This window comes from Odocoileus virginianus, chromosome 31, assembly GCF_023699985.2.
Source record: "Odocoileus virginianus isolate 20LAN1187 ecotype Illinois chromosome 31, Ovbor_1.2, whole genome shotgun sequence".
In the NCBI taxonomy this organism is placed as follows: domain Eukaryota; kingdom Metazoa; phylum Chordata; class Mammalia; order Artiodactyla; family Cervidae; genus Odocoileus; species Odocoileus virginianus.
Window position 1 is genome coordinate 32,649,131 of NC_069704.1, and position 17,166 is coordinate 32,666,296.

At 44.7% G+C, this 17,166-nt stretch overlaps 1 protein-coding gene across 9 annotated transcripts in view; it reads right to left on the reverse strand.

Moving 5' to 3' along the window:
• Nucleotides 1–17,166, reverse strand: part of NTRK2 (neurotrophic receptor tyrosine kinase 2) — a 388,890-nt gene that overhangs the window by 211,564 nt on the left and 160,160 nt on the right. Inside the window, exon 13 of one of the 9 annotated variants that reach the window (XM_020898037.2) lies at nt 12,236–17,100. The exons of the other annotated variants lie outside the window; for them this stretch is intronic. Within the exon in view, the coding sequence (XP_020753696.1) occupies nt 17,063–17,100 (38 nt within the window). The 3' untranslated portion in view covers nt 12,236–17,062. Of the gene's footprint in view, nt 1–12,235; nt 17,101–17,166 lie in introns of those variants that run through there. 9 annotated transcript variants of the gene reach the window in all.

Consider the following 17,166-nt stretch of genomic DNA (forward strand, 5'->3'; position numbering starts at 1 on the left):
CATTTGTTCATTCAACAAACACTGAACCACTTTTAAGTGTTACTGGCTATGTGATATATCTCTTTAACCTTGATAGCCAGAGATTTAAATTTTTATTAAATGAATGAATGAGTAGTAGAAATCACTATAGACAAGAAATATATTGTGAATCTACTATGTGCCATATATATGTGTGTGTGTGTGTGTGTGTGTGTGTGTGTGTATAAAGTAATCCTCAACTTTTGTGTTTGAAATTCTTTTCCCTATTTTGTAGAAAAGGAAGCCTAGACTTGAGTCCATAGCATGGGTAGAACAGGAATTTGAGCTTAGGTGTGCTTGGCAGCCACACTGCATGCAATCCATTATGCTACCAACCTCTCAGCTAAACTCTGTTCTCAAGAGGAGTGGGTTCAATAGTCACCTCCAAAAATATTTTCAATTCTAATCCCTAGAGCATGGGAAGGTGATTTTATTTGGGAAAAATCTTTGCAAGTTAATTAAGGATCTCAAAATATCATCCTGGATGCAGGGTAGGCTCAAAATCCAGTGACCATTATTCCTTTAAGAGGAAGAGAAGACACAGAGATACAGGGAGGAGAAGGCTTTGTGAAGACAGAGATCGGAGTGAAGCATCTATAAGCCGCAGGACCCCAAGACTTGTCAGCAAACACCAGAGACTGGAATAGAGGCAGGGAACCAACTTTCCCTCTGATCCACTAAGAGAAACCAAGCCTGCCAAGACCTCAACTTCAGACTTCTGGTCTCCACAATGATGACAAAATGCATTTCTGCTGTTGGAAGCCACTGAGTTTGTGGTAATTTGTTGGACCAGCCCTAGAAAACGAATACCTTATAATATTCCTGGTCCACAGGACTGGAGAAGTTCCCTCAGGAAACTCTGTACTGTTCATGGTGAAGATTGTGCTGCATTTGGGATCCTAAAGCTTTACTGGTCATCTTTACCTCAGAAGCTCCCTATCTTTGATGAAGCCTTTCAGCCTGAGGTCCTACACAGCTGTATCCAGAAACTAGCTCAAACCTCAACAGAAGTGAACTCAGTTGAGAGTTACACATACTTCCTTTGCTTCTTTGAAAGCACAGTGTGTACCTCTATCAGGAACGGTATGTGGTCCAGGGCTTTGGAGAAATTCAACTTAATGTAGCAAGAGGACCCATGCTCTCAGACCAGAGGATCAAATAAGACTTGATACTACTATGTGAGGACGAAGTGAAGTGACGTGAAAATCGTTTCGTTGCGTCCAACCTTTTTCGACCCCATGGACTATACAGTCCACGGAATTCTCCAGGATAGAATACCGAAGTGGGTAGCTGTTCCCTTCTTCAGGGGATCTTCCCAACCCAGGAATAGAACCCAAGTCTCCCACATTACAAGCAGATTCTATAGAAGGTGTGAATTTTGTGTGAGCTGTTCTGGAGAAGCTTCTGGGAGAAAGAAGGGAATCTGTGCTGGGTCTTGAAGGACAAGAGTGAGGATAATCATCATGATGTTCTTGTTTTAGTCACTAAGTCCGACTCTTTTGTGACCCTTGGACTGTAGCCAGCCAGGTTCCTCTGCCCATGGAATTCTCCAGGCAAGAGTACTGGAGTGGGTTGCCATTCCTTCTCCAGGGGAATCTTCTTGACACAGAGATTGAACCTGAATCTCCTGCATTTGCAGGCAGATTCCTTACTGCTGAGCCACCAACAATGGTATTATTTACTGAGCACCTGCAATAGGTCAAACGCTGTCCTACTGACCTGCAATAAATTTCCCATGTATTTCTCCCAGTCACCCCACAAGCTAGACATTTACTTCCATCATTTTCTTGAGAGGAAATCTGAGACTCTGAGAAATAAATGCCAAGTTCAAGTTCACCCAGATAATAAGTGGGAGGACTCAACAGTTGAAAGTATAGGTGGTGGGAGAAAGAGGCTCCAACCAGGTGGAGTGAGCATCTTGGGAAAGAGGAACAGAGGTGATAGATGGGGAGGGGATGGCTGCAAAAACAGACTGGAGAGAAAATTACCTTTTGAGGAGATTGGTTTTTTGTTTTTTTTTTTTTTGCTTCAAAAATATTTTTTTTTTCCCATTTATTTTTATTAGTTGGAGGCTAATGACTTTACAGCATTGCAGTGGTTTTTGTCATACATTGAATTAGCCATGGATTTACATGTATTCCCCATCCCGGTCCCCCCTCCCACCTCCCTCTCCACCCCATCCCTCTGGGTCTTCCCAGTGCACCAGGCCTGAGCACTTGTCTCTGGTTTTGATCTACTTAGCTGTGTGAGTCCCTAGAGGTGTGAGAGGACGGGACCAACCAGCATAAGTCTGCATTTGGGGAGGAAAATGGTGCACTCAGGGATGAAAGCAAGAGGGTGAGAACACCCATTTGCTCCTCTCAAGGGTCTTATGGGAGGCAGGGGTGATGGGAGTGAGAAACACGGAGCGGGTTTGAGAGCCTCGGGGCAAGCCCTGGCTTGATTTCAGGACAGCCTTCAAGGGATGGGGCGGAAGAGTCAGCCATAGACCACAGTAGAGGGCACAGGGCAAGGGCTGTGTGGGCTGACATGGTAGGCTCAGGTTAAAAAAAAAAAAATCTGATCTTTCCTCGCCTCTGAGCCCCTCAGACTCCAGCGATGTCTGGTAAGCAGATGGTGCTTCAGCTTCTGCCTTTCTCCCTGTCTCCAATGGATTCCCTTCAAGGGGAACTGCTCAGAGTTTAGAGGGTACATCTTTAATTAAACACATGAACAGTTTTCAATCCTCCAAAGGAAATAGAATATTCTAGGTTTGAATCAGGCAAGATGTGTCTTACATGCCCAGAACTCAGTACTAGGGCACAGAGCACCCCAAACACTGCCTATATCTCAGACATGAAGCATCAAACCCAGTGTGAAAAACTTGGAGCTGGGAGCTCCCAGCTCAAGCGAGCCCTCTCAGAACTGTCTAGGGAGTCACCGGTTCATAGCATCTTCCGAGTTTCTACTGACCTGCCCCTGCCTTCTCCAAAGAGCCATGCTGTCCTCCCTCCAGGTAACCCAAGAGGAAGAGACCAGCTGGGAGTCTGGGGCCAACACACCAAGTAGTCAGGATCTAAGATACTCCCAACTCAGCACCCCGATCTCTGTAATAAGCATCTGGAAAAAGTGTCAACAAGCAGGGGACAGGACTGGAGGCAGAAGATCCAGGTTGGAATTCTGGCTTGGCCTCTGCTTCTGTGGGCTCACTGGGCAAAGTCACAGCTCCCTGTGGTGGGATGTGCTGGGCCTGGCTGTCGTGCGCCTAGCCTGGACAACAGCCAGCACGTGTGTCTCTTTGCTGGAGGGCCACCCTTGAGCTGCTGGAACCCACTTTTGTCTGTTGGGATCCTCAGCCAGTGATCAGGAGGACATGAAAATGAAAGCCTAACTTCCAAATCTCTGGGGGACAACTTACACTCAGGGGCTCCCCCTCCACAAGGCTTTGTCTGAAACCCTCTCCTGGGGGCTCTCTACCCTGTCCTGCCTTCCCCACTCCTCCCCTGGGCAGCCCGGAGACTCACCCTTCATCAATCACTCCCACGGGAATCCCCAAAGCAGAGTCGGCTTCCAGGAAACTCAACCAAAAGACCAGTGTCTGTTCAAGGCCATTGTGCAGGAACAGATCTTAAAAGCAGCGAACAGAATATTCAGCACAAGGGTCACAACAGGAAAAATCTGGCAAAAAGACGTGTTTTGTTTGGCTCGCGGAGACTTCAAAAAATGTGAAGAGCCTTGCCAACATTTAAAAATTGGGAGATTTCACACAAAACTCCAGATCTTCCCTTGCCTTGAAAAACCAGAAGGTTTGCCGACCGTGAGCCTGCATTCCTGCACAGCAACACTAGCTGGGGTGGGCTAGCTCTGCCCGTGCATGGGGCCACTCCACCTACTCATTCCCATGACCCATCTGGTCTCCTGAGTCAGTGGAGTTGGCGATCTACGGTGTAGCCCATAGAAAGCATTCAGTAAAGTCTGTCGAATCTGAACAAGGATTTTTCTTGAAAACAATTCAACTGGAGGCTGGGGTGAAGAATTGTGTAAGAGGACACCTCACTCTATTCCACTCCAGCTCTTTCCTCAGGCCTGGCAAGGGACTTCCATAAACACTCTTCCGAAAGAAGCTGAATCGAGAAGGAGAGCTGCCGCCACAGGACATGTGTTTGACAGGGAACACAAAATGGAGTGAAATCAAGTCACTGGTAGTTTGGGGAGGCAGGCAAAAAAAGCAAAAACAGGTCTTAGCTTCAGATGTCGTTTTATGTTGCCATAAATAAAAGGATGGCTACAGCTAAAAAATGACATTTTAAACATTTCAAAATGTTGACTTGCCCAGTTTGCACTTCTAAAAAAGAAACATGTATGGTTGAAGCCCTTTAAACCAATATAACTGGTAGTAGGTCACTTAAAGAACTAAATGTTCCCTTCAACTCTGGAGCCCAGTGTTCCAGCCAGGGGTGTGCAGGGCACTGTCAGATGGGCACTACGCTTTACAGAGAGATGGGAAGTGAAATTATCCTGTACATCACACAACTGGAGGTCAGATAAGACTGCTCCCACTGTATGAGAGCACCCTGTGGGCCCTCAATGTCAGGGAGCCAAAGTGATCAAGCTACACCCTGAAATCCATCAGTGCTCTGAAATACACCCTTTCATTTGCATAAAGTCCATGCCCCTATGGGCTGCTCCGGCACCAATGACTGAGCCTGGCCTGGAGATGTAAGGCAGACACATCCCAGAAGACAAGGAACTCCTCGGATGGCCTTCTGTGGCTCACAGACATCCAGCAGCCCCAAATCCCCCAAATCTACCCCAAAGCTCTGCCAATACCTGCTTAGAGAGTGGCAATCGGGGGTGCTTCACCCAGGCTTTCTTCCCGCCCCATCCCCTCAAAGCACTGCTTGCTAGGCAGTCTGACGCTCCTGCAGCCTTCTCCGGCTTCTTCTCCATTTTCTCTCACACAAGAGTTTTTCCTGATTAAAAAATCCTTGCAGCTTTAATCCCCACTTGGCGCCCGCTTCTCCAAGGACACATTCTGCATTCAAAAATTCCTCCTGCCTGTATTCTGAAAAGTCTGTATCGTCCACCCAATAATCAGAGGCTCCCAACTTTTGTGACTTTATAGGAATCCAAAGAAAAAAGTACTTAAGATGAGTATTCAAGGAACTGGATGTGGAGTTAAGATAAAAAGAAGGAAGGCAAGACAGCTTCTCAGTAGTTCCCCCATTCTGACAATTTTCTACTGAGAAAACAGGCAGGGAGATCCCCAGAACACAACCAGCTCATACCTCTCGGAAACACTCCCTGAGACTTTCCTGATTACCTGTCTTGCTCTGGGGTACCAGCCGTTAAATTGCCATTTGAGGACAAGATATACAGTTCCTTGGAGAACAGCTGACCAAGAAGTCCTTTGTGGCCACAATAGAGACCACAAGGCTATCATTCTCCATACCCCAGGCCTCAGCATTTCCGACTGTCATTTTGTGGAAAGGCAGAAAAGGGAAGTTCACTGCCTGTATGAAAATGTAAATGTGCCTGACAACCAAGGAAAGACAGAACACAGCCCTACACACATACACACACACAAACACACACACACACACACACACACACACACACACACACACACTTATGCTGCTAAGAGGGTTAATGCTTTAACCTTCAGGCTGGTTATTTCATAATTCACAGCAAAATAGAAAAGGGAGACAAAATCAGCAACATCGTTTATAAGCCCTGGAAAATGGAAGTTTCCAAGCTGTCATAAATAAGGATGGAAGCACTTGCCAAGTCAGAAAGTTGGCCAAGTTTGAATCCACTCAATCCTTATATCTTGGAGCTCAGAATGGAACACCAACCTTTTGGGATTTGTAATAACTTCTTCTCAGCAAAACTTTTTGCTATTTATAAGGAAGTAAAAACAAAAAGCAAAAAATACAATACAGAAAGTTTTCTAAAGGAGCATTAAATCCCAGTGAGCAGTGGGGAGGTGATAATAGTATAATGTACTGGAATTAACTTCTCATTTAATCAAACAAAGCTTAACGTATGTGATATTCCTTTTCTGTGTGTATGTGTGTGGATGTGTGTGTGTGTGAGAGAGAGCATTATTAAGTCTTTCCTTCCTTCCTTTCTCTTTTTCACTCACATACCATCTCAGTTTTTAAATACATATTCCACCCAACCAATTGTAAATTTAAAATTTAACTGTTAAAATTAAAGAATAGATAAAACATAGCTGTGTGTGTTTATGTTGGTGGAAAGGCAGCCAGAGGAAAAGAAAAAAGAGGAAGGAAAAGAAAAAAGAGAGACAAAATAGGTACTAAGAGCTGGGACACCTTTCACAAATTTATAGTGGGTCAAAAAGAATTAGAACCACCAAGGTGAAGAGCAGAGGCCTGACAGCTCTCAGAGTTTGCAGCCGGAGGTCCCTCAAGAGAACAAAAGAGCACTGTCCTCAGAGAGTGAGGGCCAGAAGCATGAATTCCTAGGCAGACAGATCTCATTTGTGGAGCCTTGGACAAGTTAACTTTTCAAGTCCTTTTTCCCTCTTGTAAAGTATGCATGATAACAGTGTCAACATTGCAGACACTGTAACTGTAAAACCATGGCCCAGGAGGTCACAGAGAATATCTGTTTTGCTAACTGTGGTATCTTCCCAGTGCCTGGCTCATGTCTGATCTATAATTGATGATTAATACTTACTGGATTTTGAATAGGATCCGGCTAAGATAAAATAACATAATGTATTAAAGAATTTATTGATACTTCCCTGGCGGCTCAGATGGTAAAGAATCTGCCTGCAATGTGGGAGATCTGGGTTCGATCCCTGGGTTGGGAAAATCCCCTGGAGAAAGGAAAGGCTACCCACTCCAGTATTCTGGCCTGGAGAATTCCATAGACAGAGGAACCTGGCAAGCTACAGTCCACAGGGTCTCAAAGAGTCAGACATAACTGAGTGACTTTCACTTTCACTTTTCACTTTCATACATAGATCGCAGTGGGGTGGTGTTACAGAAAAAGAATTCACCCCAGGTGGTTTCACATGAAGAGATGTAGGGATGATGCAGAGATGTTTGGGCAGGTTAAAGGGACAAACAAGAGGTGGCGAGCCGTGGAGACTGACCACAGAGGGAAGCTTTTCCCACCTCTAGGGTTGAAGGGACAAAGGAGTTGACCAGCATTCAACTCAACAGTATTTAGAGCAAGAGGGCCGGAGAGAGGTAGTTGGCCTCCCCCGAATCCAGGAGCCTAGGTAAATGCAGAGAGAAATCTTTGCTCTGAGTGTAATATCTGAATAGCCTGAAGCACCCTCATAGATTACCTATTATTACTATTCAGCAATCCCTATTGTGTCTGAGTCTTTGCGACCCCATGGATGGCAGCCTGCCAGGCTCCTCTGTCCACGGGATTTTTCAGGCAAGAATACTGGAGTGGGTTGCCATTTCCTCCTCCAGGGAATCTTCCTGACCTAGAGATTGAACCTAAGTCTCCTGCATCTCCTGCACTGCAGGTGAATTCTTTACCCACTGAGCCATCTGGGAAATAGACTATCTTAGTTCAGGATTCATAGTTCGTGTTAAAAACCTAGAACTCTCCCAAAAGTCCAAACAGCACTGGCACCTCTGTACTTCCCACCCAGCTCCAGGGTTTTCAGAAAAATTGTGTGAGCTTACCTGAAGCTGAATTCTAATCCATAAAGCAATCTAATCTACCTTTTTATTTATCAATTCAATAAGACTAATTACTGTAGGATGAGAACTAGTAGAAAGAGATGGAAGGGTGGCAAAACAACACAAGAGAGACTTAGCCCTTCTTCCTTCAAAACACAGTAAAAATTTTAAAAGAAGAGAGTGAGAGTATTGTCTGTTCATTAGTTTATGGTTGAGCGGAGATTTTGATTTAGTAAACACAGGCCCCGGGGTCTGTGGTATGTGAGATGGGACTTGACCAAATGACTGGAAAATTAGCATGTGCCCTTGGCAGTCTCTCTCAGTCACTGGCTGCAGACAGGACATTCAAGGACAGGAGCAGCGACATGACCGTGAGACTCAGACGCTGCTCTGTCTTGTGTCTCTGAGGCCAGAAACCGCTCAGCCATCTCCAACACCTTGCCCCAAAGTCCAGATCCTCTCCATGGAGGTGGCAGGATGTGTTCTCAAGCAAACCTCCCCTTCACGTCCCTGACCCACATCTTCACTGAAGTGGTTTCTCTACCTTCACGTATCCTCACTGGAGAGCTGGGCTTAGTCGCTCAGCCATGTACAACTCTTTGTGATCCTATGGACTGTATCCTGGCAGACCCCCCCACCCCCCGTCCATGGATTTCTCCAGGCAAGAATACCAGAGTGGGTTGCCACGCCCTTCTCCAGGGCATCTTCCCAACCCAGGGATCGAACCCAGGTCTCCTGCATTGCAGGCAGATTCTTTACCATCTGAACCACTAGAGAAGCCCCAAAACACTGGAGTGGGTAACCTATCCCTTCTCCAAGGGAACTTCCCAACCCAGGAATCAAACCGGGGTCTCCTGCATTGCAGAAGATTCTTTATGAGCTAAGCTACCAGGGAAGCCCAAGTGACTGCTTCATATGAATAGGAAGTGCTCCAGATTCAGAGCAACAAGAAAACTGACCTCGGAACAATCAAAATCAACAAATCCATCTTCAGGCACAATGGAAAAAAGGTAAACACACTCTGGGTTTTCAACAGCTAATTAGCAATGGATACATACTGGATGTAACTTCTGTTTTATAAGGTGAAATTTAGAAAGTGAGTGTCGAGTTCACTACAGTGCCACGTACTGTCAAGTCAAGACTGGCAAGGACTTTGTGAGCGGCATGAATTACTGAGGGAGACGGGTGGCGGGGGGGTGGCTGTTTACTGGGATAGAGCCTCTCCTGTGACTTCAATTAACCTTACTGTTCTGCATCTGGACAACAAGAATCTCAGTTAGCCTGTGTGTGCTCAGTCACTTCATCATGTCTGACTCTTTGCTATCTTATGGACTGTAGCCCACCTGGCTCCTCTGTCCATGCAATGTCTCAGGCAAGAATGCTTGAGTGGGTTGCCATGCCCTCCTCCAGGGGATCTTCTGGACCCAAGAACTGAACCCACATCTCCTATGTTGCAGGCAGATTCTTTACCCACTGAGCCACCTGGGAAGCCCCCCAGAGTTTGTCTACCTGAATTCAAATCCTGCATTCCCCCTCATTAGCTAGGTAACTTGGAACAAGCCCCTCATCATTCTGTTCCTCAGCTTCCTAACCTTTCCAATGGGAGCAATATTAGCATCTGCCTCACAGACTGTTAAAAGAACCATGAAGCACTTAAAATAGTGTTTGGCACACAGTTGGAAACCAATACCTATTTGCCTGATACCTGTTTATCATTGCGTCTACCTTTTAGATCCAGTGATAAACAGTGCTTTAAAAAGTGGTAGAAAAGGCAGTAACAACTGTAAAAATACCTTAAATTATGTGCTGGTAAAACTTCAGTGCCACTAACTTAAAATGATTTAATAAGAAACAAAAAGCCCAAATTACAAAATATTTTAAAATAAATGAAATGTCATTACTCCAAGTGTGACCAATTGTGTTACCTGCTACAGCTATGATGAAAAACTACATCAGGAATCAGAAAACCCATTGCCTGTAAACACTTGTTTCTAAAGGAACTTGAAACAAGTTTTTCCTTTCAAACAATCTCTTAGCCAATTCTTGTGTTATTTTTATCCTTAGCCAAAGATTTGCAAATAGATAATTCAAAAGGTAAAGATAATGGAGGAACCCCTTCAAATGATGAAAATTTCTGACTTAATGAAGTGAGAACGAAAGAAGAAAACCATATTTGGGATGTGACCTTCAATGCTTTTCTTCCAGAATCCTCAAGCTGCAGAGTGTCACTTGAACTCATTGAATAATCATAATACAAATTCCAAACTACAGCTTCCCATGTGGCTCAAATGGTATGCCTGCAACGCTGGAGACCCAGGTTCGATCCCTGGGTTGGGAAGATCCCCTGGAGAAGGGCATGGCTACCCACTCCAGTATTCTCACCTAGAGAATTCCATGGACTGGAACTCCATAGCCTGGAGGGCTACACTCAATGGGATCGCAAAGAGTCAGACACAGGCCCAGTCGAATAGGACTAGGAGATGAGGGGACCGCGGAGATGCTTGTTGCGGGGGCTGGGGTGGGGGGTGGTCCCACAGGCCTCTTCCTATCCCCTTTCCTCCTAACCATACCCTGCCCCCACACACAAGGAAATGCTGGGGCTTGGGTCACTTTGAGAAAACAGTCCTTTGTCCTACACAGGTCTCTGTTTCCCTATCTGTAAAAGGCCATAGTCGGGAGAATTAAGGCAGAGACCGAAAACTGGCAGCCAGGGAGTAGTCCTGGAATGTTTTACATGGTCAGCACCTTCGTTCTGCAAAGGCATGAATTTGTAGCTACTCTTTAAGAATTGGAACATTTTGCAATTAAAAAAAAAAAGCCTGCACAGCTGACATCTTTTGGTAAATAAAGGATCTGGCAGCACTGAGATCCCAGTTCCATAGGAACACAACTGACTAGTGCTGAGAACTGGCTACCACCTATGTGCTATGAAGAAAACAAAAGTAGGCTAAGGATACAGGATGTGATTACTTCCCAGGTGGCGCTAGTGGTAAAGAACCGCCTGCTCCATCCGGGGTCAAACGGATCCCCTGGAGGAGGGCATGGCAACCCACTCCAGTATTCTTGCCTGGAGAATTCCATGTATGGAGGAGTCTTGCAGGCTAAAATCCATAGGGTCACAAAGAGTCGAACACAACTGAAGTAACTTAGCATGCATGTATTAGCATGCAGCATGAATGCATGGAGGCCCAAACAGATCATGACCTCTTATTCTATCAAAATAAAATCTGACTGTGATCAGTATGCAAAAAATCACCTGGGCAGGGAGAGGAATCTAGGAAGAGATTTAGGAGAACCCCTGAGAAAGCTCCAGAGTGGCATTCCCTGCTTGGACCACATCCAAAATGACCCAGGGAGGGAAGCGCCCCTTCGTGAGGACTCTGTTATTGGCACCCACACAATTGCTGAATGACCCATACATGCAAGTGAGTCTGTGAACCCAGGGCATTTACGGAGGCACACCCAAGCACAGTGCAAACCCATGTACTTTCAAGTATTATTATTAGTGATACCCAGTACTTCTCCCCACGCCAAGCACATCATCTAGGTCTAGTAGGAGCCCAGTGGGGAAACACTGCTCCCATTATCCTCATCTCTTGAAGAATGAGGTCGTGAAGTAGCTTTCCCAAGGTCATTTAGTCTGCGAGCGGAGCTCGAATTCAAACTCGCGAAGTCTGCATCCAGTGCCTACCACCTCAGATTACCACACAACTTTCAAATTACCATCAAAACCCATTCTCAGCTCAGCACATTTAAAAGTGCCTTAGAAAAAACACAAGTCACCAGCACTAAACAGGTTCTTTGAAGGGGGTCGGCATACTTGGCTCAATAAATATGCAAGACATCAGGTCACATGGTTTTCCCAATTCCTAAGTCGTTGATTTAGAGTGAAAACACTTACAAGGTTACAAGAAAGTGAAAGCAATCTCAAGTGAATCAAAGCTGGGGACCTTGATTTTAGGTCCAATCTGAAAAGGGGAAAATGAGAGAGACAGTGGGGCCAGGCAGGAAACGGAGACCAAAGCGGTGTGAAGTATGGGCACCACGTGCACAGTTAAGATTCAAGATGGTACCTATCTCTGTGCCCACTTGTCTTCCTCTCTGTCTCCCTCCCTCCTTCATAGCATGAGTTGTCAGGCTCATTTGACCACAAAGTCAGTTAGAACGGAGGGACAGAGCACTGAGAATACCTCCTGTAGGAAGGTGAGTCATCCCAAAGGATTTTCCCAGAGGATGTTACGTTTCACCTTTTTAATCCCTTAAACTTCTTGCTGTTTTTTAGTATTGCCTTTTAGCCAATGAAAATACATCTGATGCAAGAATCAACAAACCATAAATGTGCAACTCACATTGACTGAAATTTAAAAAATCTTTTTTAGAAGAGATTTATTTCAGAATCTACAGGGGCTTTGGGACTCCCCCATAGTCCAGTGACATTTCTCACACTTTCTTCTAACACCTTTAGTTTTGAACACCACCAACGACACATGAGGTGATGGTATGTATTTGAAGAAGGTGGGGGTGGAAATATATACAAGTCCCTACAGAAAATGCAAGACACATGGAGATGAATTACAAAACTTTATTGACTTGTTAAAAACATGAATGAATTCAGCAAGTACATTTATGGTCTATCCACATTGTTAAAACAGTACTTAAAAATAAAATAAAAATGATTATCCATTATTTACAGGAAATGTGGAAAAATGACTTTAAGACCTGGAACATTATGGGGAACAAAACAGGGCATGAGAATGATTCACAGGCTGCCTATATGGATTACAGCAAATGGATTTAAACATGACATGAGTGAAACTCAAAGATCTGCCTTTCTCTGGAGTCTCCTGCTATTTTTTTTCCATTTCTCTCTCTCTCTCTCTCTTTTTTTTTTTTTTTTTTTTTGTATTTTCAGCATGACTGAGGTATAAGCAACAAATAAAATTGTAAGGTGTTGAAGGTGTACAGTGTGACAATTTGAAATACATACACATTGTGAATAGAACCTCTTGCTACTTTATATTTGTTTATAGAAGCTCCATTCATAAATGGATGGTGGCGAATTGTAAAGGTGGTGAAAATCTCTGTTCTTTCCTTTACCTCTCACATGCTTATTTTTCTGTGAAACTAAGACTCCCGACATAGCCAACGTCAAGCCATCTTGGGTACGTACCAATGACCAGCCCGAGGCTCCAAACCACATTAGCCTGTATTAAACTCAGCATGATCTCACTGTCAAAATTAGATGGCTGGGAGGTCCCTTTGTCCCTGAAGACCAAAACAAGGAAATGGGCTAACTTGAGTTGAAAACTGCCTTCTCTGACAACTGTTTTCATATCACTTTCTGGATTAGGAAGTCTCTTAACTTAATTCAGCCTGGCAGCACCCCACAGAAAACTGTATCCTTGCCCTGTTCAGCAGAGTCCTTCACCTTCCCAGGTGTCCTTGAACAGACCTGTCATGGTTTATAGGCACTGTAGGTATGTGAACATAGCAGAACGCACTTAATGGAATGGCTACTTCTGTCCTAGCTTCCCCGGAATACAGTCTGCTGAGTAGCACAAGCCTGGGGATCCGCTGACCTTCACCAGCGGGGAACGGCACAGCCCACGTGGCTGAATGCAGCAACCCTGTGAAGACCCTGGAGTTTACGGAATCTATTACCAGGAGTCTGGACAAAAGAAGATGAAATGAGCTTCTATTGTAGTGGGAGGAAATTAGATGAAAACCAAGGGAGGGGGCACTAGACAGAAAGCAATGGAACAAGCAAAAGCATAAATCATCTTGGAGAGCTAGAGAAGAGTTAATACTGGTCCCAGTTAGTGCTTCGATTCCATTTTGCAAAGAAAAAAAAAAAAAGTGTGTGCAAAGTAACCAAATAAAAATAAACTCTCTGTCATGGAGTCAATTTCGAGTGTTGGAGAGAGAGAAAAAAAAATCAGAGATTTTAACAGAATCAAGGGAAAAAAAGAGGAGAGAAAAAGCAAGAGAGCTTGCATCATGCTGGCCCTCACCCTGGCCTGAATTCATGGCTGTGCTCCTTGAGTTGTTTACTCATCCAATGGCTGAATCCTGATGGCCTCTGGTCAGTGTTGGGGGTGGGGTGTAAGCCGGGTGAGGGGCGGGAGGGAGAGTTCAGAGCCAAAAGTGAATCCTGGGTTCTGCATTGCAGGCTTGGGGCTGGGATTGTTCATGCCTCATTTCTATTCCTTACTCTTGGAAAGAAGATTCAGTGGGTCAAAATGAAACCAGTGCCTGCTGGAGACCAGAAGAGAAAACCCCTGAATGCATGAAAGTAGGGGAGATTCATTCCTCCTGTTAAGAGACTGATCTCCTTTAGTCTCAGACTGATGTATCATGCGATGACAGTGGGAGTTTATTCCTCTGTCTCTCGGCTGCCTGGGAGGGTCTCAGTGGGACCTGAATCAAGATACAGGACCTGAGACACACCTCTTGAAGAGGACACACCTGCTTTGCATTCACCAACGGGCTGCATCAGTACATTAAGGAAAAACCGACGAAGTGGGGCCATGTGCTTTCCCATCTGAATCTGTGCTTTCCCATCTCTGGCTGGATACAGTGAAAGAACAATGATCTTGCTTTAAGACCAGAGTAACAAACTGGCAGCCCACAGACATGTTTTGTTGGCCTACATAACGTTTTAAAAATAACTGAGCCAACTTTTTAAAAATAGAGACACTTCACATAAAAAATCCAGGTTTCAAGTTTCTCTGAAAGAATCAGAAGGTTTGGAAATCTGGACCGTCATTCCTGGGAGGCAGGAGTTGGCTGGTCTGGGTGACAGCCGCCCCTCTGGAGGGGATGGTGTTCACTCAGCTGGCCCACGTTGCTCACTTAGGGTACCTGCCTGGCACTAAAATGCCACATCCTTGTTGGAGAATGATGGACTTGATCTCAGCAAAACTGCTGCCTTTCTTTCTATAATGCTGGAAAAATGCATGCTACATCACTTTAGGATGCTCAAAAAGGATTTCTTACAGTGGACATCAAAAGCAAAGAATGAGAAGGGTGGTCTGGTGCACAGAAATGAGAAGTTGGGTTACTGATGGAGATCTTCAGAGATTTAAGAAAAAAATGAAAAATAAAGAACACAAGACCAACTGAAACCATTTTCTAATAGCCTGATGTTTTCATTGTTCCCTAGGAGATGTCAACTGCTCTTTGCTTCAATTGCCTTATCTGTCCACTTTTCTCCATTTTCTCCAAAAATCTAGCTGCAACTCTTTTAGGTATTGAGGACAAATATTCTTTTTTTTCTCTCTCTCTCTTAGGGTCTGGGATACTTATAAAATAGTCCTTAGAGAGTTTATTGCCTTTTTATGACTCCACGGAATAACATAAAAACTTAAAAAAAAAATTGCACCAAGTGGCCGATATTTAAGAACCCTGACTGTCCTGACAGCCTGTGACAGGCTCTCAGTTTGAATTTCATTTTTCTTTTAGGGGTCAGGATTTCTGCAATTAGCTGGCCTTTTTGTAAATTGACACCTTTGGGAAAGATCAAAATCTAAGTAGTGACAGGAACTGTCATTCAACAGTGGGCAAGAAAATGGGAATTCAGAGAATATTCAGACCTCCCCCTGCCCAGGGTCAGCTGCCCGCACACTCAAAAACCCTTTGGGAAACACAACTTCTGAGAACAACAGCCTGTTTCTGCCTTGGAGGAACCACCCTTCTTTCAGGCGTGGGTACTGAGCAGCCAAGTCAAATGCTGTAATCCATAGGACTCCGTGAAATGTCCACGTCAAGCAGTAACACATTTCGTGGCTAATGTAAAAGATACAGTATAAAGTATTCATCTTGGAAAATCTATTTATATCAAGTGGTACCTACATGGATCCCAGTTTGTTGAGATTAATGCCTTGGTTACACAGAATTCAAAACAATGTTTCTGAATATGTTGGACCAGTTAAAAATCTATAAAACCTTAAAGTTGAACTGCAAAACTTGAGTACCTATCCCTCCCGCCCCCACTGAAAGGGCCTTTTTAAAATGTCAGTAAGTTTCCAATTCAGCTGTGACATCTGTGGGCAGGTGTGAACAGTCAGAGCCTACTGTGTTTTCAAACAAGATGCTCCGGGCCTGGCTCTGAAGTCCCCCCAACAGGAAAGGTGTGAGGCAGACAGGAGCAGCCAAACCTCACAGGGATCCCATCCCGCCTGGTGCACACTCAGCCAAATGCACGCAAAGGTCACTGTGATGGCCACGTGCGTGAGACGGGTGTCCACATAAGACTAAGGCAGGGATGCAGGATTCTGTAACTCGAAGGCTGCCCCCGCAGCACTGAAGCTGGACATTATAAAGCATGTATTCATTAGCAACCTGCCACCTGTGTGCTGCTGGGGTCAGCAAGAGCTGTCCGGCTCAGGAAAACCCAGCGGAGTGGAGTATGTTGCAGAGGACTACCCTTCTTAGAACGTGGTCTCCTGCTCACAGCAGGCCAGCCATTCGGCTCGCGGGCCTTTTCAGAGCAAAAAGCTACAGTTCTGTCACGGGAACAGCATGAGATGCTGCGGCCCTCTCACTCGGAAAACTTCTAAAAAGCGGGTGGATCACAGAGGTCAAATAAAAGGGCATATGCACCATATGTATATATTTTACTTCTTTCCGATTTTTCTGAAACTATGCCTGACCAAAATCCACAGCCCCTGACCAATTAGCCTGCTTCTTTTCTTTTTTCATTTCTTTTTTTGTCTGCTGATAACCTTTAAGGAAAACATTATTGTTGATTACATTGACTCTGGACCTTAACAGCCAGTGAAGGAAAGAAACTCCCAAGGATATCCCCAAGTCCCCACAGTGAAGGAGCATATGCCCTTAACTCTTTTAGTCACTGCTTTCTAGGTGGAAAAGTGAAACTTTCTGAATTCAGTACAGATTAAACAACAGAAAACAGTGCTAAAATTCATGTTAAATGGAGATTACACTATTTAGTGTGTACTTATACCTGTTCCTACATGTAGATTTGTTTTAAAACTTCGCAGTTCACCTTTAATAAACAGTAACATTGAAAATCAATACATTTCCAGTATGGTCAAACAGCACACACCTTTCTGAATAGAAGCGCAATCCAACAGTATTTCAATTCAACTTTGTATTTGAATGATCGTGAGAACAAAAGAGACGCATTAATTTGTTTTCTTGACTTTCTTAGCTGCCTGTGAGCTGTCTCTGCATTGGTGTCCCCAATCCACAGTTCACAGCACCTGCGGGCTTCATGCGGTACCTCCTGCAAATACCACCCACATCTACCAGGAAATCCCAGGTAAGCAGCACTTCCCAGGAAAGGTCAGTGCCGGCCCCCAGAGTCCAGCTTACAAGGCGGCATCAACCAACAAGCACCACAGCCCCCTTCTCTGTCTTTTCCTGTATTTCAGTTACCCATCCAGTGGAATCTTATGAAACAAAACAAAACCTAAAAGAAACACAAAATAAAACATAAGTCATGCTCAAAAGAAAAATCAATGGAAAATAACATGCA